Source organism: Impatiens glandulifera, chromosome 1 (genome assembly GCF_907164915.1).
Source record: "Impatiens glandulifera chromosome 1, dImpGla2.1, whole genome shotgun sequence".
Lineage (NCBI taxonomy): Eukaryota > Viridiplantae > Streptophyta > Magnoliopsida > Ericales > Balsaminaceae > Impatiens > Impatiens glandulifera.
This window is the reverse complement of record NC_061862.1, coordinates 155,738,162-155,761,676: the sequence shown is the minus strand read 5'-3', so window position 1 is coordinate 155,761,676 and position 23,515 is coordinate 155,738,162. Positions and strand designations below refer to the sequence as shown.

General features: G+C 33.7%; 2 protein-coding genes across 3 annotated transcripts in view; both read left to right on the top strand.

Annotated features, from left to right (window-relative positions):
• LOC124920305 (delta(12) acyl-lipid conjugase (11E,13E-forming)-like) overlaps nt 1-22,534 on the top strand; it is a 39,119-nt gene extending 16,585 nt beyond the window's left edge. The window contains exon 3 of one of the 2 annotated variants that reach the window (XM_047460771.1): nt 21,400-22,534. In XM_047460771.1, coding sequence (XP_047316727.1) covers nt 21,400-22,451 — 1,052 coding nt within the window. In that variant the 3' untranslated portion in view covers nt 22,452-22,534. Of the gene's footprint in view, nt 1-10,192; nt 11,247-21,399 lie in introns of those variants that run through there. The other variant, XM_047460770.1, reaches the window with a different exon arrangement.
• Nucleotides 2,682-4,063, top strand: LOC124920307 (delta(12) acyl-lipid conjugase (11E,13E-forming)-like). The gene is made up of 2 exons (XM_047460773.1): nt 2,682-2,702; nt 2,818-4,063. Exon 2 carries the CDS (start codon nt 2,828-2,830, stop codon nt 3,983-3,985), a length of 1,158 nt encoding a protein of 385 aa, XP_047316729.1. The 5' UTR covers nt 2,682-2,702; nt 2,818-2,827; the 3' UTR covers nt 3,986-4,063.
• Nucleotides 22,535-23,515: the final 981 nt, after the last annotated feature.

Genomic DNA, 23,515 nt, shown 5'->3' with positions numbered 1-23,515 from the left:
GGGTTTAGAGATCACCAGTTCTGGGTTAGTCTGGGGCTAACTTCGTCGGTCATATATTTGAGAATTCTCGGTTGGGTGCGAGATTCCTCTGTCCTGGGCTGAAAAATCTCGGTCGGGTGTGAAATTCCTCGGTCCTAGGTTAGCTCTGGTCTAGGTTTTGTTGGTCCTAAGTATCAAGAACACTCGGTCCTAGCTAAACCTATGCTAAAATTTGTCGGCCGTAAGGACTAGTATCCCTAGGTTCTAGCTAGACATGTGCTAAGTTTTCCTCGGTCCTAGTTTGACCTGGGCTAGTTTCCCTAGTCCTCAAGAACACAAATACTGTAAGTTTTCAGTTTTGATTAAGGCCTAAATCCTTTAATTCAGGGCCTATTCCTAGAAACATTATGAACATCATCCTGATGTGTCATTCAACCTGAATGATGTTCCATTTAATCAAAACAGTTCTGAGATAAAAAAATCGGGTTTTTGGTTTTTAGGCTTTAATGAGGTGTAAGAAGCTTGTCAATAGCTTCTTTATACTTCATATGATTGATTGGTACCAAAACATGAATATTGGTTGTTCGTTTTAACCAATTCAAGAACTAATTTTTTTTTTATAAAAAAATAGTTTTTGATCAAACATGATAAAGATGGATCAAACATCCAAATAAATTCTCAATATCATTAGAAACATGTTGGGAAGCTTTCTAGGTTGTTGTTCTTGAGCAATAACTCAAGAATAGAAAACCCGATTTTAAATTTTTCAGGATTTTTCTGATTTAAATCAATTGATTGTGTTTGATTTCAACAGAAAGCTCACAAATGATCCTAAGATCATTTCTCAATCAAGGAATCGAATAACCTGACAGTATACAAAACTGTCAAAATAGAAATGTAAAAATTCCAATTCAAACTGGTAATTCAATATAGAGGATGATTGAAATTTACCAAGAGTTAAAGAACACTCCTTAGACCTTAGGGAAATATGAGGGATGTCTGGATCCAAGATTTAAGGCCTTTCACATAATTCCGGAAAATCCAGAAGCTTGAAGCTTTAATGGCGGATTTCTGAAAAAAATTCGATCGGAGGTTTGATAGTTCATCTCTTGCCTTCAGATTGATTAAAGGAGGGTATTTATAGCCTCCAAAGGTCGGTTCATCGACCAAGTAAGCTTTATTTAGTCAAAAGACCATTGATGGTCTTTTGCTGTTTTTCGGCTAGTCGTCGATGTAGGCAGCAATGATGCCCCTATGCGTAAGGGAAATGATCAATGAAGTAGGGTGATCCTATCAGCTTTTGAACGATGTCAAAATGTGAAGAAAGGATAGAGTTCTATCTTTGAAAAATCAAAGATGGTTGTTGTTCTTATCCGTCGGACGTCACGAGAAAGACAACGAATCAGGACGAAACAACGTCGTTAGGGCGAAATTTGGACGCGGGACGCTTCATTGGAATTTCGTCCGCAAGGGAGCGTTCCGTCGCGTTTCGGCTAACGGCGATGAGGCATGCGTTAGTCGATCAAGTGTTTCACGGGCGCGCCTTTGCTTCATTGCAGTGGGCGACGCGGACAACTCCTGGGCGTTGGATGATTTCCAGCGCCTATCCGATGACTGTGACTCGTGTTGCAGCGATTCTTCTAGGTTTTGGCTACACTAGATCACATATTTATTTTTTTATTTAACCTTTAGTGATTTATTTGAAATGTTTTTTTTCACCCTTTTGCCTTTGTTTTTAAATCTTTAAAAATATACAATATATTTAAAATTAATATGACATATATTTTGCCAAATTTATTTATTTATTTATTTATTTATTTTATTTTGTATATTTTTGGGTTAAATGAATAATTTATTTGAGATAAAATTGATACAACATTTATCCTAAATTATTTTTTTAAAATTAATTTGAGATAAAATGAGTATAATATTTATCCTAAATTATTTTATTTGTTTTTTTGGATATTATCTTTAATTAATTAAGATTTAATTATCACAATAATTAATCTAATTAATTGTTTAATTAGGTTTTGACCTTTGTTTTAATTATTTTGATTTTATTTTATCAAAATAATTATTTTTAAATTTATAAATTAGTTGGGTATAATTTTAGTGTTTACAATGTCGATTATGATCGGTGGATAAAATGTGGAACGTGGGTGGTCCAATTATTTTATTTTAATATATTATTCAGGATTTTGTTAAATATTTAAAATATTGAATAAATATTTTAAAATCCTTGTAAAAATTAGTTATAGATAATAAACTCTAATTTTTTTGGTATTGACAGATTGGGGCTAATTTGAGGTTAATATTATTACCGGAGAAAACTAAGTGGGGAGACAAAATGATTGAACTTTTCTGCCTCTTCTTCCTTATGCCAAGATGAATGAAGAAGGAATCAAATAACAATTGTCTCTCTTTCCTTGATCGGTCCAAACAAATGTGAACAAAACTCTTTTAGGGTTTGTTTGCTTGCTTATTTTGTATTATATATAGTACATGCATAGCCCATTGTTTGAAAACTAAGCGGTTTAAGAAGAAATCAGAAATGACGTTGTGGCAAAAAAGTCACAGAGACATGTGTCCATGTAACAGGGCACTTACGTTTAAGATTTGCATGGAGAAGAATGGGATCCAAAGGAGGAGGAGGTGTTATATATAGGAATGATGTCTTCCATGTGTAAACCTCATCCGACCTCCTTGAAACAGAGATACATTCGGTATAGATTTAATGTTGTTTGAAACCTGTGCACATTAATTGCCATTCTTTATTCCATTTACTTTGATTAAGACATTAAAGGGTTATTGTTTGCATGTTTGTTTGTTTGTTTGTAGTATAAACAAGATGGGAGAAGTTGGACATAGTATGAAGAATCGAACAAGAACCAAGTCTGAGGAGAAGTTGCAATCATCTAAAACAAGAGTTCCTCATGAAAAACCTCCATTTACACTAAGTGATCTTAAGAAAGCCGTCCCACCCCATTGCTTTGAACGTTCTCTTGTTCGATCTTTCTATTACGTTTTTCACGATCTCGCCATCTTATCCTTTTTATATTACGTCGCCACTTACATACCCTTCCTACCCCAATACTATCGTTTTGTAGCATGGCCTTTGTATTGGGTTTGTCAAGGTTGTGTTCAACTCGGTATATTGGTCATTGGTCATGAATGCGGTCACCATGCCTTTAGCGATTACCAATGGGTGGACGATACCGTCGGTTTCTTCCTTCACTCGTCACAATTGATCCCGTTCTTCTCGTGGAAATATAGTCACCGCCGCCATCACGCAAACACGGGTTCAATCGAGCACGACGAGGTCTTCCCGACGAAATCTAAATCCGAACTCCCGTGGTTCGCGCAAACATTGGTAAACCCTGTGACCCGACTAGTCACGCTAGTCGGCTCGTTATTAGTTGGGTGGCCGTTGTACCTAATCTTCAACATGAACGGGCGCGTATACGACCGGTTCGCGTCCCATTACGACCCTCGATCCCCGATCTTTAACAAACGCGAGAGGCTTCAAATATACATTTCCGATGCTGGGGTCATGTTGACTTCCTTCATCTTGTATAAGATCGCCGCTGAGAAGGGATTCGTTTGGTTGGTGTGCGTTTATGGTGTGCCGTATTTGATTCTAAACGCGTTTATTGTGACGATCACGTTCCTGCAACACACGCACACGACGTTGCCACATTACGATACGTCCGAGTGGAATTGGCTGAGGGGAGTCCTAGTGACGGTTGATCGTGATTATGGGATATTGAATAAGGTGTTCCATAATATAACGGATACTCACTATGTCCATCATTTGTTCACAACTATGCCCCATTATCATGCGAAAGAGGCTACGGAGGCGGTTAAGCCGATATTGGGGGATTACTATAAGTTTGACAGCACGCCGTTTTTGAAAGCAATGTGGAGGGAGGCGAGCCAGTGTATTTATGTTCAACAGGACGTGGATGGCAAGAGCAAGGGAGTTCATTGGTACAATAACAAGTTTTAAAGAGGAGGAGATTCTCGATGCTGCTGTTTAGTTTGTGTTGTGTTTTGATGTCTTGTCTTTGTGTTGTGTTGTGTCGTGCTGTTGTCGGTGTGTGTATGTGTGTGTGTTTCGATTGGGCTCAATGAAGAAGTCTTCCTTAAATGATTAGCTATTACAATAAAGAGAGCTTCTGAACAAGAATAAATTGTCAATGTTGTTAGTTTGTTTATGTAATATAGGTTGTGTTGTTATAATGTGAAGTATTTACCTTTGAGTGGTGTTTCATTATGTTTTATGTACCATGTTATTTATGTCAAATAAGAAAAAACTAAACTAGGGAGAATTGGTCTTGTTCTCTTCAAATAACTTGGTCTTGATTTGTAGAATATGATGAAGGGTTTATCGGTGTTTGGGACAAAACCTTAAAGATAAAGGACCTTGAATTTTGAACTCCTTTAATGATGTCCCTACATAGTGGAATTGATTATGAAAAGGGCTGGTCCTCTGTCGGTCATGAATATGGTCACCATGCATTTTACCAAAAAAATAAAAAGGTGGAGATGTAATGTCTCGACACGTGCATCTTGTATTGCTAATTATACAATTTGAGGTTCTTCATTAGAAAATAGCGCAAATACATTTTAAGCTTATAAAACTGACAATTTTACGCTTATAAACCCGACGAACCGTCTTTAAGGGTAGTTCACGACCAATTTTAAATTGGTCGAAGCCGATGCCTTACCTTCCGCTCGTGTCCCCTAAGCCGGGACGAGACTTGAGAGATTTAAATAATGTAAAAGAATTATTTGTAATTTTTGGAGCCACCAAATAGAAGTTATTTATCCTGCAAGTTGGATAAAATAATAAAATTCAATCAAATAGGCTTAAAAAATATTTATATTTCAACTAATAATCGAGAATTTCTTTAATTTTATTATTATTAATAATAATATTAGATAAATATACAGGGAGGGATTCTATACGATGAAAATTTCTTTATTCCTTTTTTCTCATCTCATTCCCACCTAACTCTAGTCCATTCCCCTTCCCGTTTTCTCTATCTCGACTCTTCTCTCCTTTCCCTTCTAGCCTTCTGCCTATCAAAACCTCGAAGCGAATAAGACTATTAGAAGAAGAGTACGAATAAGACTACCCTTCCTCAAACAACGAGTTGTTGAGTGAGTTTGTAAATGCCTTTGGTTTATTGGAAGAGCAGGGGATCATCAAAAATTCACAATTTGTGTTAAAAATATTTTGAGAGTGTTTCTGTAAGTGTTTTAAAACTAAAATGTTATATTTTTACAACTTAAATATAATATTTTTAATACTTAAATGTTATGATTTGTAAACCGAAATGTTAAGTTTTAAAACTGAAATGTTATATTTTTAAAACTAAAATATTATGTTTTATAAATGGAGTGTAATATTTTTAAACTGCAATGTTATAGTTTTTAAACTGAAATTTAATGTTTTTAAAACTAAAATATTATGACTTTTAAACTAAAATGTTATGTTGTTAACTGAAATGTAATTTTAATATCGAAAATTTCTTGTCCCAGAAAAAACTCGAGATTTGAGAAATTTCAACAACAGTTTGTGTTAAAAATCTTTTTAATAAATATTATTTTAAAATATTTATAAAATTATGTTTTAATATTTTAAAATTAATTATAACAATAATTAATTTTATGATCAGATTTAAACAATTTTTAAATTTAAAATAATCAAATTATATTTTGATGAAAGAAATATGTATTTAAATTAATTAAAAATAATTAATTTAAAAGATTGTTTATTTAATAAAAGAGTCGTCAATTGATTTTTAATTTAAAGCCAATAAAACGTTTTGTATACGTATACAAACATATATTTGACCAGAGATTCTTTTAAGCTTGATGTTTGATGATACTCGGGAAAGGACTTTCGCACTATATTCTCTGTACCCGTTAAAGAACGATCTTTATTTTATAAAATCTTGATTTTAAAAAATGGATTTTATTAAATTTTATTTAACCAATTATTTTTTAAGTCTTAGACATGCACAAGTTTTCTTGCATTTAAAATTACAGAATAATATTTAAATGTTAATACCTACAATTAATGTAGACGATTTTTTTAGGAAAGTACCTAAAAAATATTCGTTTAAGTCATTAGAATTTAAAAATAAATTTCAAATGGCCTTTATCAAAATGTTTTTTATGAAAATATTTTTAAAAAAAATTGATTTTTTTTTCAAATTTTTAAAAAATGGTTTAATTAAAAAATTGAAATTATAAATCCAAACAAACGGACCCTAGGACCGGTCCTCTCGGTCGAGGGTGTCGATCCCTCAGTCTAGGGCTAAAACCCCTTGGTCATGGGTCGAGACCTCTCGGTCGGGTACAGGGAACTCTCGGTCGAGGTGCGGGGAGCCCTCGGTCCTAGGCTAGAGATCCTCGGTCGGGTGTTAGGAACTCTGAGTTTAGGTGCAGGAGGTTCTCGGTTGAGACTAGAAATTCTCGGTCAGGTGCGGGGATCTCTCGATCAAGGTGTGGGAAATTCTCGGTTTGACTAGAAATCATCTGTCAGGTTTAGGGAGTTCTCGGTCGAGGTGCGGAAAATTTTTTGTCGGGGCTAGAAATTCTCAATCGGGTGCGGGAAGCTCTTGGTCAAGGTGCGGAAAGTTATCGGTCGAGGCTAGAAATCCTCGATCTAAAACCATGTTGGGCTTATTTTCTCTGTCGAAAATCAAGCCCATGCTAAAAATTTCTCGATCGGGTGTGGAATTCATCGGTCGGGTGCAAGGGTGGGTTCGATTATCTCGGTCAAAAGAGTAAGTTTAAGAGACCAAACGGTTACGAGTTCGATTTTATCTGAAAACGTTTTTAGTTGAAACGGAGACAACAACGGTATAATGTTATGCTAATTCTTAAAATGTTAATTGAAAAAAATTAGGCTAATTAGAATAGAATTTATTGTAGTATATAATTATAGAACTTAGATAGTATTTTAATTAATATATTTTTCTATATTATTATCATTTTTGAAGCATATTTGAAAGTATATATATATATATTATTTAATAGATTTTTTTAATGAAAACAAATAAAATTGCCAGACTGAATGAATTAACCGATGATTGAACCGTTTAAATCATTATTAATTAAAAAAAATAAATTAATTTGTTGAAGGAAGAAAAAAACAAATGTGACGGTCTCTCTCCTTGATCGGTCAGGAATAACGCACGTGATCAACAAAACAAAAGAAAATTAATTTGTTTGATTTGTCCTTTTGTTTTGAGATTGACGTCTGTTTTTTATTTAGAGAAAAAGCATATTCCCTTATTTGAAATATATATATATATATGATATATATATATATATATGATCGGTTGGAGAAGAAATCAAAACATGCATGATTGTTTGATTTGATTATTATTGTCTGTTTTCATATCATTTAGTAAAACATATATTCCTTTTTAACTATATATACAGTTCAATTCTTCTTAAAATATTTTAAGTTAAAATGAGATATTATGGTTATTGATATCGTACTAATCTTTAAAAATGACGTAAATAAAAAAAAGAAAAATATAAATTTAACGTGATTTATCAATATAAAATTTGTATACATCACTCAAAAGGGAAAATATTATTGAGGAGATTAGAATATATTATTACATCATAATAATATAGGATTATGACACAAATCTATATATAATGATGCTTAATTTTTAAGGTATTCGGATTGTAGGGTCGAGGGCTGTGGTTAATTTGGATATATATGTGAGGGTAAATGAATACTTGGGTCGGATTGTGAGTTGACCCGCCCATAAACTTAAAACGGTTAAAAATAAAATTAAAAATGCTATATGTATGTTTCGAACTCACAACCTAACAAAACAAATACAACGTACCTTTTAACCAACTAGGTTAATAAGACCTTACATTTTCAATTCAACACCAAATTTGATGAACGCGGGACATTTTAACAATATAAGTTCAACTTTTTAACTAACTAATATATATATATAATGATGCTTAATTTTTAAAGTGTCCAGATTGTCGGGTCGAGAGTTGTGGTTAATTTGGATATATATGTGAGAGTAAATGGATACTTGAGTCGGATTGTGGGTTGACCCGCCCATAAATTTAAAACGGTTAAAATAAAATTAAAAATGTTATATGTATGTTTCGAACTCACAACCTAACAAAACAATATATATATATATATAATGATGCTTAATTTTTAAAGTGTCTGGATTGTCGGGTCGAGAGTTGTGGTTAATTTGGATATATATATGAGAGTAAATGGATACATAGATCGAATTGTGCGTTGACCCGCCCATAAACTAAAATCTGTTAAAAATAAATTTAAAAATGCTATATATATGTTTCGAACTTGCAACCTAACAAAATAAGTACAACCCTTTAACCAACTAGGCTAATAAAACTTTACAACTTCAATTCAACACCAAATTTGATGAACGTGGGACGTTTTAAAAATATAAGTTCAACTTTTTAACTAACTAATATATATATATATAATGATGCTTAATTTTCAAAGTGTCCAGATTGTCGGTCCAGATTGTCGGTCGAAAGTTGTGGTTAATTTGGATATATATGTGAGAGTAAATGGATATTTGGGTCGGATTGTGGGTTGACTCGCCCATTAACTTAAAACAGTTAAAAATAAAATTAAAAATGTTATATGTGTGTTTCAAACTCGCAACCTAACAAAACAAGTACAACCCTTTAACCAACTAGGCTAATAAGACTTTACATTTTTAATTCAACACCAAATTTGATGAATGCGAGACGTTTTAAAAATATAAGTTCAACTTTTTAACTAACTAATATATATATATATATATATATATATATAATGATGCTTAATTTTCAAAGTGTCCGGATTTCCGGGTCGAGAATTGTGGTTAATTTGAATATATATGTGAGAGTAAATGGATATTTGGGTCGAATTGTGGGTTGACCCACCCATTAACTTAAAACGGTTGAAAATAAATTTAAAAATGTTATATGTATGTTTTGAACTTACAACCTAACAAACCAAGTACAACCCTTTAACCAAATAGGCTAATAAGACTTTATATTTTAAATTCAACATCAAATTTGATGAACGCGAGACATTTTAACAATATAAGTTCAACTTTTTAACTAACTAATCTATCTATATCTATATATATATATATATATATATATATATATATATAATGCTTAATTTTTAAAGTGTCCGGATTGTCGGGTCGTGGTTAATTTGGATATATATGTGATAGTAAATGGATAATTGAGTCGAATTGTGGGTTAACCCACCCATAAACTTAAAACAATTAAAAATATTATATGTATGTTTTGAACTCGCAACCTAACAATATAAGTTCAACTTTTTAAGTAAGAATTAAAAATATATATATAATATGATGTTTAATTTTCAAAGTGTTCGGATTGCCGAGTATAAGTTCTACTTATATGCTTAATTTTCAAAATGTCTGGATTGCTGGTTGAAAGTTGTGGTTAATTTAAATATATATAAGAGTAAATTAAAAATATTATCACATTTTTACCGTAATTTTTTTTCTCGATTTTTATATTATTATCTCAATTGACACGTTTTATTTTAGAATGATAAATTTATCTCAAGTAAATCCCTACAACTATGGAAAAGAGGATGGGCGGAGGAGGGTGCAACTATTAAAATGGTCTCTCTCATTAATTACCTACTCCTACAAAGTACAAAGTCATATGTTACATCTTTAAAGTCATATTTTACATGCGTTACATCGATCCTTATTTAATGCAAGAATAATACTATAGTCTTCTAATGCAACAAATTAAGATAGGAAATTGAATATTATCCTTTTGGCAAAATAGGAACATAAGCACGTGTCCATGTAATAGTGCAGTTACGTTTAAGCTTGCATGAGAGTGGGGTCCAAAAGAGGTGTTATTTATAGGAATGAACTTCTATGAGTAAACCTCACACCTTAATATTAATTACTTGACCGATCAAAGAGGAAATAAATTTGGTATGTGTTTATATCTATATGCTTTAATTATTTCTGATCATTTGATTAAGTGTGTTCTTTAATAATATGTTCTCAATTTATTGATCAAAATAGCTAGGTTGGTGGGAACAATATGGGAGAAGTTGCACCTAGCATGACACACCGAAAAAGAACCAATTCCGAGTATGACAAGAGAGTTCCACATGAGACACCTCCATTTACACTAGGCGATCTCAAGAAAGCCGTCCCGCCCCATTGCTTTGAACGTTCTCTTATTCGATCTTTCTACCACGTTTTTCATGATCTCGCCATCTTATCCTTTTTATATTACGTCGCTGCCACTTACATACCCCTCCTACCCCAATACTATCGTGTTGTGGCATGGCCTTTATATTGGATTTGTCAAGGTTGCGTTCAACTCGGTATATTGGTCATTGGTCATGAATGCGGTCACCATGCCTTTAGCGATTACCAATGGGTGGACGATACCGTCGGTTTCTTCCTTCACTCGTCACAATTGATCCCGTTCTTCTCGTGGAAATTTAGTCACCGTCGTCATCACTCAAACACCGGCTCGATCGAGAGTGACGAGGTCTTTCCGCCCAAATACAAATATGAAATGGTGTGGTATGCGAAATACCTAAGCAACCCCATCGGTCGTTTTTTCACACTTGTCGGAGCCCTATTAGTCGGATGGCCTATGTACCTCTTGTTCAACGCAAACGGCCGTAGTTACGATCGCTTCGCGTCCCACTACTACCCTCAATCCCCGATCTTCAACAACCGCGAGAGGCTGCAGATACTCGTTTCCGACGTGGGGATTGGCTTGGCTTATTACATCTTGTATAGGATCACTGTGGAAAAGGGATTTGTTTGGTTGGTTTGTGTTTATGGCATGCCTTATTTGATCCTTAACGCGCTTCTTATCACCATCACGTTCCTACAACACACGCACCCGACGCTGCCCCGTTACGATGTCTCTGAGTGGGACTGGCTCAAGGGAGCCCTGTCTACTGTTGACCGTGATTTTGGAATATTGAATAAGGTGTTTCATAATATAACGGACACCCACTTAGTCCATCATTTGTTCTCCACGATGTCGCATTATCATGCGAAGGAGGCGACAAATGTGCTTAGGCCGATATTGGGGGAGTACTATAGGTTTGATAGCACTCCGTTTATTGTCGCGTTGTGGAGGGAAGTGGGAAAGTGCATTTATGTCGAGTCCGACGAGAGTAGCAAGACCAAGGGAGTTTTTTGGTACAATAACGAGCTTTGAAAAAGAAGTTATCTGTTTAAGTGTGTTGTGTCGATGTTTATGTGTTCGTCTTTATGTTTATTTGTGTCAAATATATTATGTTATGTATTGGTCAAATAAGGTAAAACTGGTCTCTTTGGCTCGATAAAAAAAAGTCTTAGGTACATGATTTGTTAAAGATAGACTCGAGCTTTGAAGAAGTGAAGTGATTTGTCAATGTAGTTTGTGTTGTTAAGTATGTTGTACTCAACCTATTTTTAGTAATGTGTTTTTGTTTTTTTTGTTATCATGTTATTTATGTTTAAATACTCATGAACTAGGGGGAAAAAAATATTTTCCTTAAGTTTTTTTTGGCTCGATCTATATCCAATAATTGCTTAAATAATTAGATTTGATTATAAGTGGAATATATTATTTTAGGTGAAAAAGTGTTACTTGGAGATTGGGAAAAATTACAAATCCAACCTTATTTTGTATTAGAATTTTCAACACTTTTATGTTAGCAAATTTTAACGTTTCATTTTTAATAGTTTATAATCATGTTACTTACTCAAAAAACTGATATTATTTAAGTTTAAATGAGCTTGGGTAGGTTAAAAATGAAAATTTTAATTAATATTGGGCAATAAGTTACGATAAATTCTAAGAGGATTGTCAAAATTTTAGCGAACTTAAAAATTGGTTAATGCCTATTAAATTTATGATGATGTAGAGACAACCCTTAGATAACAAACAAAGACCATCCACGCCAACAAATTTCACTTTTGCCGACCCTAAAAAAGACCTTTTCCGACGCATTAAAAGTCTCTAAACATTCACCGACGCATTAAAAAGTCTCTAAACATCCATCGACGCTTAATCCAGCGTCGCTATTTAAGCGTCGGTAAAGTCTAGCGATGCTTATATAAGTGCCGCTAAAATTAAAATTAAATTAGTATTTTCATATGTTAACATGTGAGCCCATTAATCCAAATAAATCAGAATCAGTTTTGATACTATTTATTGAAAATGGTTAAAAGATTATAGTCTCCACAATAATATTTTATTACATTTTCAAATCCATTAAGCAAAATTATATAACTGCATATATATAAGTGACTTTATAAACTTAAGAATTTGAAATTGAAGTTTTCACATTTCACCTAAATGCATATAAAACTTCTTAATTTATTTTTATTATGTTATGCTAGTTGACAATTCAATGGCATCTATAGTCACTAAGAATAAACTCTGATCTTAAGAAAAAATAATGTATTAGTTATCTAAGAATTTAAATAATAAAATAAGACATGAACTAGAGGTAAGTTAACTTTGACCTTGGAATTTATCAACTTTCAAATTTATCAACTTTCTACCTTTGGTGACATACTTATTAAGAATAGTAACTTATAGTAAGCAACCTTGAAACTTGGAATATTTGATTCTAATAAATCAATCAATTTATTAGTGTTGAGAAATGAACATTTTAACCCTAAAACTTAATTTTATAGTCTGATATTTGTCTCAAATTAAGAAAGATATTGCGAAATCGAATATTTTGAATAAATGTTTGGTTAGAATTTATAATGAAACCAAGCCATCTTTATTGTCTAAATAAAATATACATAAAGTTTGACCCTTTATGACAGTATCCACCTTAGGTTTTAAACCTATTTAATTTGATGAGCAATGTTTATTATCTATGTGCCGGAATTAATCTAATTTCATTAATTAAATGGAATTAAATGGAAGTGATATTTGTACAAAAGAAATCACATAAAATTCAAACATGAATTAAAGTGAAATAAATTCAAATTAAATTCACATCAAATTCAAATGTGAAATTAATCCAAATAAAATTCAATGTAAATTAAATGAAAATAAATTTGTTAACTGTTACAATTAACATTAATGACTTTAATGAGCCAATTAACAAATTGTGTTAATTGCTATTGTAACTACAAAATACTTATTGTTGGATGGAACTTGTAAGGATGATGGAAAGGCAAGTAATGATAAATGTTGAATGTATGAATGATGGATTAGTGGCCGTTATATTAAAGAATTGATTATGAGTTTAATTTTCAACATTAAATTAACAAAAAAAAAATGTATTAATAAGTTTGTTATTTTTTATAAGTTTGATGGTAGCATATGACCGGCCATATGTTAACCTAACCAGACTGAAAAGAGATAAGTTTCAAATTAGGTTATTTATTCATGATCTCGTCTTCTTATCCTTCTTATACTACATTCCTTCCACCTACATCTTCTTATCCTTCTTATACTACATTGCTTCCACCTACATCCCATCTTTTCCAATAGTCGGTTTGTGGCCTTGCCTCTTTAATGGGCCTTTCTAATGTTGCATGACCAAACTTATAAAAAAAGATAGGTAACCACCTATAAATAAATATATAAGTATTCTACCAAGGTGGCCTAGTGAAAAAAGTCGATAAAATAGACCAAAATATTACGGGTTGGATTTTCACCGGTGACGCTTTGAATGAAAATGGAGGGCATCACAGGTGTTGAATAGACTTGAATAGTTGGGTCTTTTTAATGGGCCGGCCCAATTCTCTATTTGTTAGAGTTTCTGTATTAGGGTTTCAGAGGACCGAGTGTTATATAAATTCGTGTTATAACCCTAGTTTGTTATATCATCTATGTAAACAATCTTCTCAATAATAATTTATCTCTTCTGGATGGACGTAGTCAAGTTTTATCTTGGTGAACCACGTTAAATCTCTGTTTTTTTATTGTTTACGTCATTCTCATAGGTTCCGTTATAACAAACTGGTATCAGAGCTTTAGGCTATTCGATTGTTTGTTCTTCAACTGAGATGACAGTAGTGAACATTAAAATCGACAAGTTCACGGGGAGAAACAGTTTTAGCATATGGCAGATCAAGATGCGGGCTTCGTTGAAACAATAGGGCCTATGGGGGGCACTGAAAGTGTCATCAGGAGCAAATATAACCGCTGAGATGGTCATTTTGGAGGAGAAGGCGCATTCAACAATAATGTTGTGTCTTGCAGACGATATTATCATCAAGGTCTCAGAGGAGGAGAAGGCCATTGGGTTATGGTTGAAGTTAGAGAGTCTCTATATGACGAAGTCACTCACCAACAAGTTGCTTCTAAAGTAACGTTTGTTCACTCTACGAATGTAGGAAGGTATGCAAATCAGAGAACACCTAGATCAATTATATTTTATTATGTTAGAATTAAGAAATATTGATGTTAAAGTTGATGATGAAGATGCTGCATTAATCTTGTTAGTATCTTTGCCTCCATCATATGAAAATTTTGTCTAGTCTTTTATTGTTGGGAAAGATACAGTAAGTCTGGAAGATGTCAGGTCTGCCCTTCATTCAAGGGATCTACGTCATATGGAGTCTGGTACAATTACAGATAGTCAAGCTTCAAGGTTGTTTACCAGCAGAAGTCATGGGCAAGGGAAAGAGAAGAAACACGACAAATCGTTTACTTCAAAGGGTCCTAAGCCGACTGATATCTGCAATTACTGTAAAGAGAAAGGACATTGGAAGAATGAATGCCCTTTGAAAAAAATCCCCAGAAATTTGATTCTGGTTCTGCAGCTATTTCAAAAGATAATATATTATCTGACGATGACATTGCTCTAGTGGTAGATGGTCATACCCATTAAACCGATGCATGGGTTCTTGATTCTAGAGCTTCGTATCATATTTGCTCTCGAAGAGAGTGGTTTGAATCTTACAAACAGGTAGATGGTGGTAGTGTTTCTATGGCTAATAGTTCTGTTTGTAAGGTAGTTGGGATTGGCTCAATCAAGATCAGGACACACGATGGTAGATTCTGTACATTAAATGAGGTTAGACATGTTCCACTTATCACTAAGAACTTGATATCTCTAAGTATGTTAGATAGTAAAAGATTTTGGTTCAACGGTGAAAGTGGAGTTCTGAATGTCTGCAAGGGTTTTGATGTTATTCTGAAAGGTGTCAAGAATGGCACTCTATATTTCTTGCAAGGCTCTACTGTCTCAGGTACTGTTTCTGTTGCATCCTTAGAGATTCACAAGGATGATATGACTAAACTTTGGCATATGAGGCTTGGTCATATGAGTGAAAGGGGGATGCAGATCCTAACAAAGGAGGATCTTCTTGGAGGTCACAAGATCACGAGTTTTAACTTCTGTGAGCATTGTGTTTTTGGGAAACTACATCGCAACAAGTTTCTAAAGGATATTCACACGACAAAAGATGCACTTGATTATATCCATTCAGATTGTTGGGGTTCAACTAACATTGAATCTATTGGAGGTCAGAGATACTTCTTGACAATTATTGATGATTTCTCAAGGATTACTTGGTTGTTTGTCATGAGAAATAAAGGAGAAGCCTTTAGATACTTCAAAGAATGGAAAACGTTGGTGGAAAATCAAACTGGAAAAAAAATCAAAAGGTTACGAACTGACAATGGTCTGGAGTTTTGTTCATTTGATTTCAATCAGTTCTGCAAAGATGCAGGGATTGCTCGGCATCACACGGTAAGGCATACGCCACAGCAGAACGGTATAGCTGAAAGAATGAATCAGACATTACTAGAAAGAGCAAGGTGCATGCTCTTTAATGCAAAGCTTGATAAAAGTTTTTGGGTAGCGGCGGTGACTACATCATGTTATTTAATAAATCGTGGGCCTCACACCGGAATTAACTGCAAAACACCTTACGAGATATGGTCTGTAAAATCTGCTAATTACTCGGGTCTAAAAGTCTTTGGTTGCACAGTTTATTATCATGTTAGTGACGGTAAATTAGAGCCAAGAGCAAAGAAAGGAGTATTTGTGGGCTATGGAGATGGTGTACAATGATACAAATATGGTCTCCATCTGAAAAAAAGAGTTATTCTGAGTAGAAACGTCATCTTTGATGAAAACTCTATACTTGACTCTATTGAGAAATCTATAGCAGAAAGCAGTAGTGTTAACAAACAGGTGGAGTTAGAAACTACTTTACAAAAGGAAAAAGAACCCCATGTTGAGGGTCAGTTGCCAGAGCCTGAACAATTAGATTCTCAACCGTCTGAAGTTATTCATGAGAGTATAGTTGAAGGTCGGTTAAGGAGGATTGGAGTTAGACCACCTCAGAGATACTGTTATGAAGATATGATTGGTTATGCACTACAGGTTGCTGAGGAGGAAGTGAATATATCTATACCATCCACTTACAAAGAAGTTATATCCGGGTTTGAAGTTGCGCAGTGGTTCACAGCAATGGGAGATAAGATGGAATCACTTCACAAAAATCATACTTGGGAGTTAGTCTTTTTGCCTACAGGGAGAAAGGTTATTACCTGCAAATGGGTTTTCAAGAAAAAGGAAGGTATAACAGTTGTTGAAGGAGTCAAGTTTAAGGCTCGAGTTGTTGCAAGGGGGTTCAATCAGAAGGAAGGAGTATACTATAACGAAATTTTCTCACCAATAGTCAAACATACTTCTATCAGGGTGTTACTAGCAATAGTGACACGTCAGGATTTGGAGCTCGAACAACATGATGTGAAAACAACCTTTCTACATGGAGAGCTAGATGAAGAAATATACATGACTCAGCCATAAGGTTTCCAAGTTCCAGGAAAGGAAAAATATGTTTACAAGTTGAAGAAGTCTTTATACGAACTTAAACAGTCTTTAAGGCAGTGGTATAAGAGGTTTGACAACTTTATTATGTCTCTTAACTATAAGAGGAGTGCATATGATTGTTGTGTGTACTACAACAAGTTGAAGGATGACTCATTCATCTATATAGTCTTGTATATAGATGACATGTTGGTATCAGCAAAGAGAAAATTAGATGTTCAGAAGCTAAAAGATTTTCTAAATGCTGAGTTTGAGATGAAAGATCCAGGAGCAGCTCGGAAAATTCTAGGAATGGAGATTCTTAGAGATAGAGGGCAGAAGAAACTTTTCTTATCACAAAAAGGTTACATTGAGAAGGTGTTGTAAGGTTTGGGATGTCATCTGCTAAACCTATAGATACACCATGTGCTACTAATATTCATCTTACTACTTTGTTTGCTCCTCAAACAGATGAAGAGAAAAAGTATATGACTCGAGTTCATTATTCTGGTGCAGTAGAGAGTTTGATGTATGCTATGATTTGTACAAGACCAGATCTGACACAGGCAATGAGTGTTATGAGCAGATTTATGGCATAACTAGGGAAGGAGCATTGACAAGCTGTGAAGAGGATATTCAGGTATCTACGGGGAATTTTCGGTGTTGGTCTCATATATGGAGGTGATACAAAATGTTTGATTACTGGGTATTCAGATTTTGATTATGTAGGAGACGTTGATAGTAGGAGATCTATGACTGGTTATGTATTTACTCTTAGGGGCTCAGTTGTTAGTTGGAAAGCGACTCTACAACCTACTGTGACTTTGTCTACAACATAAACAGAGTACATGGCATTAACAGAAGTTGCTAAAGAGAGAATATGGCTGAAAGGACTAATTAATGATCTGGGCCTACATCAGGATCAAGCAACTATCTTTTGTGACAGTCTGGGTGTTATATGCTTAGCCAAAGATCAAGTTCATCATGAACGGACTAAGCATATTGACGTGCGATATCATTTCCTAAGGACCAAGAAGAGGATAAAGGTGAAAAAGGTAGGAACTGCTGACAATCCTACTGATTTGTTCACCCAGCCAATTCCTCATAGCAAGTTCCAACATTGTTTGGACTTACTTAACGTCAGAAACTGTTAGTTGCCCTAGGGGCAACTTTAGAAAAGAGAGAGAGAGAGATTTTCCCAAAAAGAATAGAGAGATAGAGAAGATTGAACATCTAGACATTGACTAATGCATCTGGGCCATCTGGGCATTGACTAAGGTATCTGGGTCATTCGGACATTGACTAATGCATCTAGGCCATCTGGTATTGACGAATGCATCTAGGTCATCTAGTATTGACTAATACATCTGGGCCATCTGGCACCGGCGAGTGCATCTGGGCCATCTAGGCATTGACTAATGCACCTGGGACATCTGAGAGAATTCAAGTCAAGGTAAAGATTTGTTGAATAGACTTGAATAGTTGAGCCTTTTTAATGGGCCGGCCCAATTCTCTATTTGTTAGGGTTTTTGTATTAGGGTTTCAGGGGACTGAGTGTTATATAAACTCGTGTTATAATCCTAGTTTGTTATATCATCTTTGTAAATAATCTTCTCAATTATAGGTGGACGTAGCCAAGTTCTATCTTGGTGAACCACGTTAAATCTTTGTTTGTTTATTGTTTACATCATTCTCACGCGTTCCGTTATAACAACAAGGTTTAGATATTATATACCTAGATATTATATACCTAATGGTGGGATGAAATGACAAAAATAGGCACATAACATGTGTTCATGTAATAGTGAAGTTACTTTTAAGCTTTGCATGAAGAATAGTGGGGTCTAAAAGAGGTGTAACATATATAGGAATGAACTTCCATGTGTAAAACTCACACTTAAAATTACTTGATAACCCTTTGGTATGATATAATATATATATATATATATTAATTAATAATTTAATGTAAAATCAATAAAATTAACTTAATTTAATGCACTCAGGATCTTCTGTTGCTAAATATCCCATGTTCCTTCTTACAAAGGGAGGGACAAAATAATCTTTTCACAAAAAAATCCACTTTTACCCTCCCTTGTAAGAGGAACAGGGGATTTGGGCAACAGAAGATCCTGCTCCAATTTAATGGTCCAAAGATTGAATATCTCGCCATAGTAATTTTTATTTCATTTGATTTTTGTAATATTTTTAAAATGATATAGAGATATATAATAATTTAATATAAAATTAACTTAATTTAGTTAATTAGTTATTTACTTTATAAACTTAATGATTATAAACACAAGAGTTGAAATTTTAGGAAAACATAATTTTTAACCGTTTATTTTAGATATATATAAATACATTTTTAAAAAAAACTCTTAAAAAATCATTTTATTCTTGTCAATTTAATGACTTATTTAATAGTAGGTTTCTTATTTTTTTTCATCACTCAAATTTAAGTTTGTTATATTTTATTCGGTGTGGTATCTTTTTAACTGCATCAAATTTTTCATTCATATTTTGTATATTCCGAATAATACTTTTATTTGTTGGTGGTTCTTTTGTTGCTCATACATTCCGACTATCATAGTGATCAATTTTCAAGTACAAATACATGTTCAATTCCAGCTAAAAATGCTTTAAGTTAGGACGAGATATTATGATTATTGAGATTGTACTAATCTTTTAGAAAAAAACATTAAGTTGGGGAATATCTGAATAATTTAATTTGAACTTGTTTGATTAGATTGCGAAAAATTACGTAAATAAAAAAGATAGAAATTTAACGTGGTTCAAAAATATAAAATTTGACTATGTTATTTAAAAGAGAAAATATTATTAGAAAATCAGAGCATATATTATATCACAATTTATGACACAAATTAATATAATACTCGATCCTTCGAAACTTTAACAAATATAGAACTAGACCAAAAGTGGTGCTTTCAAAGCAAATACTCCAGCTTTCTAAAATGTATGGTTGTTGTTAAATAAATTTCAACTAGTCAATATTTGTCTAAAAGTCTCCAAAATATTGTAACAATATTTTTCTAATTGTATTATAAATTTATAATAGCAAATAAAAAATAAATAAATAAATTATGTTAATCTTATTTTCTTATATAAATATATAGTTTAATCTATTTAATATTATTTTTTCTTTGATCAAATAATTCAAAGAAAATAATATGAGAAAATAAAATAATAATATCACATAACATGAAAATAAGAAGAAAAAGAATACAAAAACATTACTCAAGATGTTTACCAAGCTTGTAAATTTTGAACAAGAACAGTTAACTCATTCAACACTCATCATGCTAATCACTTAATTAATTAGCTCATTTTGTTAAATAAAATTGAGCTCAATTGATTTTCGTTGAGAAAAATTATGGGAGTCTAAGATGTCTACCAATATTTTTTTTGATGTGTTATTCATAGAAGAATTATCACTGATAATAGATGTATGTGAAAATACGCAATTATTATGAGTCGTTGTCATATGTGTTACAAGGAGGTCGATATGTATTCTCATCTGTTTTTACATTGTCACGTTGTTGCGCGTATATGTAGTCTTTTATGAAATTTAATCGGAATTCAATGAGTTATGCAGTAGACCGTCAATGACTATTGGGAGGCATGGATGGAGCGGCTAAAAGAACGAGACTTAGTCTTTTAGAAGATAGACTTATATCCCTATAATTGTCTAGTGTATTATCTGGTTGGAAAAAATTGGAAACATTTAAAACCAAAGTATGCCGTTAAAGATTATTCACAATGCCATAATCGACGATGTTGGAGATTAGATCCGGAAAACTTATGTATTCGGGTAGAGACCCTTATCTAATTGTTTGAAGACTTTTGAGTCAATAAATTGTTATTTTAATTAATATTTACTCTCATGTTTTTATCGTGCATACTTAAACGATTTTTTTAATTAAATGAATTAGTTAGAAATTTTGTCAATTGACACGTTTTATTTAAGAATTATAACTTTAGTAAATCCCTAAAACTATGGAAAAGAGGATGGGCGGAGGGTGCAACTACTAAAATGGTCTCTCTCTCATTAATTACCTACTCCTACAAAGTACAAAGTCATATATGTTACATAAGTCATATTTTACATACGTTACATCCTTATTTAATGCAAGAATAGTACTATAGTCTTCTAATGCAACAAATTAAGATAAGAAATTTAATATTATCCTTTTGGCAGAATATGCAGTACATAAGAACGTACGTGTCCATGTAATAGTGCAGCTACGTTTAAGCTTGCATGAGAGTGGGGGTCCAAAAGGAGGTGTTATTTATAGGAATGAACTTCTATGAGTAAACCTCACACCTTAATATTAATTACTTGACCGCTCAGAGGAAATAAATTTGGTATGTGTTTATATCTATCTATTTGCTTAATTATTTCTGATCATTTGATTAAATGTGTTCTTTATGATATTTTCTCAATTTATTGATCAAATTAGCTAGGTTGGTGGAAACAATTAATATGGGAGAAGTTGCACCTAGCATGACACATCGAAAAAGAACCAATTCCGAGTATGACAAGAGAGTTCCACATGAGACACCTCCATTTACACTAAGCGATCTCAAGAAAGCCGTCCCGCCCCATTGCTTTGAACGTTCTCTTATTCGATCTTTCTATTACGTTTTTCACGATCTCGCTATCTTATCCTTTTTATATTACGTCGCGGCCACTTACATACCCCTCCTACCCCAATACTATCGTGTTGTGGCATGGCCTTTGTATTGGATTTGTCAAGGTTGTGTTCAACTCGGTATATTGGTCATTGGTCATGAATGCGGTCACCATGCCTTTAGCGATTACCAATGGGTGGATGATACCGTCGGTTTCTTCCTTCACTCATCACAATTGATCCCGTTCTTCTCGTGGAAATATAGCCACCGCCGCCATCACTCAAACACAGGCTCAAAAGAGCGCGACGAGGTCTTTCCGCCCAAATTCAAATACGAAATGGTGTGGTTTGCCAAATACCTAGGCAACCCTGTCGGTCGTTTTTTCACTCTAGTCGGAGCGCTATTAGTCGGATGGCCTACGTACCTCTTGTTCAACGCAAACGGCCGTGTTTACGATCGCTTCGCGTCCCACTACTACCCTCAATCCCCGATCTTCAACAACCGCGAGAGGCTGCAGATACTTGTTTCCGACGTGGGGATTGGCTTGGCTTATTACATCTTGTATAGGATCGGCGTTGCAAAGGGCTTTGTATGGTTGGCATGTGTTTATGGCGGGCCTTATTTGATCCTTAACGCGCTTATCATCACCATCACGTTCCTACAGCACACGCACCCGACGCTTCCCCGTTACGACGTTTCCGAGTGGGACTGGCTCAGGGGAGCCCTGTCGACTGTTGACCGTGATTTTGGAATATTGAATAAGGTGTTTCATAATGTAACGGACACCCACGTAGTCCATCATTTGTTCTCCACGATGTCGCATTATCATGCCAAGGAAGCGACAGAGGCGCTTAGGCCGGTATTGGGGAAGTACTATTTGTTTGATGGCACTCCGTTTATTAGAGCATTTTGGAGGGATGTGGGAAAGTGTATTTATCTCGAGTCGGACCAGAATAGCAAGAACAAGGGAGTTTATTGGTACAATAACGATCTTTAGAAAATAAGTTATCTGCTTAAGTGTGTGTTGTGTCGATGTTTATGTGTTCGTCTTTATGTTTATTTGTGTCAAATATATTATGTTATGTAATGGTCAAATAAGGGAAACTGATCTCTTGGGCTCGATAAAAAAAGTCTTAGGTACATGATTTGTTAAAGATAGACTCGAGCTTTGAAGAAGTGAAAGTGATTTGTCAGTGTCTTTTGGGGTTCATATATATGTATGTGGTTGTGTTGTCTATGTGGTATGTAACCTATTATTTTAGTAATGTGTTTTTGTTTTTTTTGTTTTCATATTATTTATGTTTAAATACTCATGAAATAGGGAAAAAAATTATTTTCTAAGTTGAATATATTAATTACTCATATTATTTTAGGTGAAAAAGTCTTACTTACATGATTAGTTGGAGATTGGGAAAAATTACAAATCCAACCTTATTTTCAACACTTTTATGTTAGCAAATTTGCACGTTTCATTTTTAATAGTTTATAATCATGTTATTTACTCAAAAACTGTTATTATTTAAATTTAAACGAGCTTAAGTATGCTAAAAATGACAATTTAATTATAATATTGGATAAGAAGTTGCACTAATAAGTTACAAGGGAATTGCCAAAAAAATTAGAGAACTTAAAAAATGATTATTAGCTATTAAATTTATGATGATGTAGAGAAATCCCTTAGATAACTAACAAAGACCATCCACTCCAACAAATTTCATTTTTGACGACCCTAAATAAGGTTTTTGCCGACGCATTAAACCGTCGCTAAAAAACACATCGACGCACTGAACCGTCGCTAAAAGACACGTCAGCACTTAATCCTGCGTCGGTCGGTATATGTGTTAGCAATGCCTCATTGCTGGATAAAGGAAAATGAGAGCAAAAAGAGGAGAGAAAAAAAAATGTTTCAGTCAATCAAATTGTGGCATTACATTTCCTTCTCACAGTCATTTCTCTTCTCTCTTTCCGTAATGTTAACATTTGAGTCCATTAATCCAAATATATCATAATCAATTTTAATATTATTTATTGAAAATAGTTATAAAAGATTATAGTCTCTAT

Bases quoted from the DNA above. Each gene is read 5' to 3' on its own strand.
- LOC124920307 (XM_047460773.1), top strand. From the start codon at position 2,828: ATGGGAGAAGTTGGACATAGTATGAAGAATCGAACAAGAACCAAGTCT.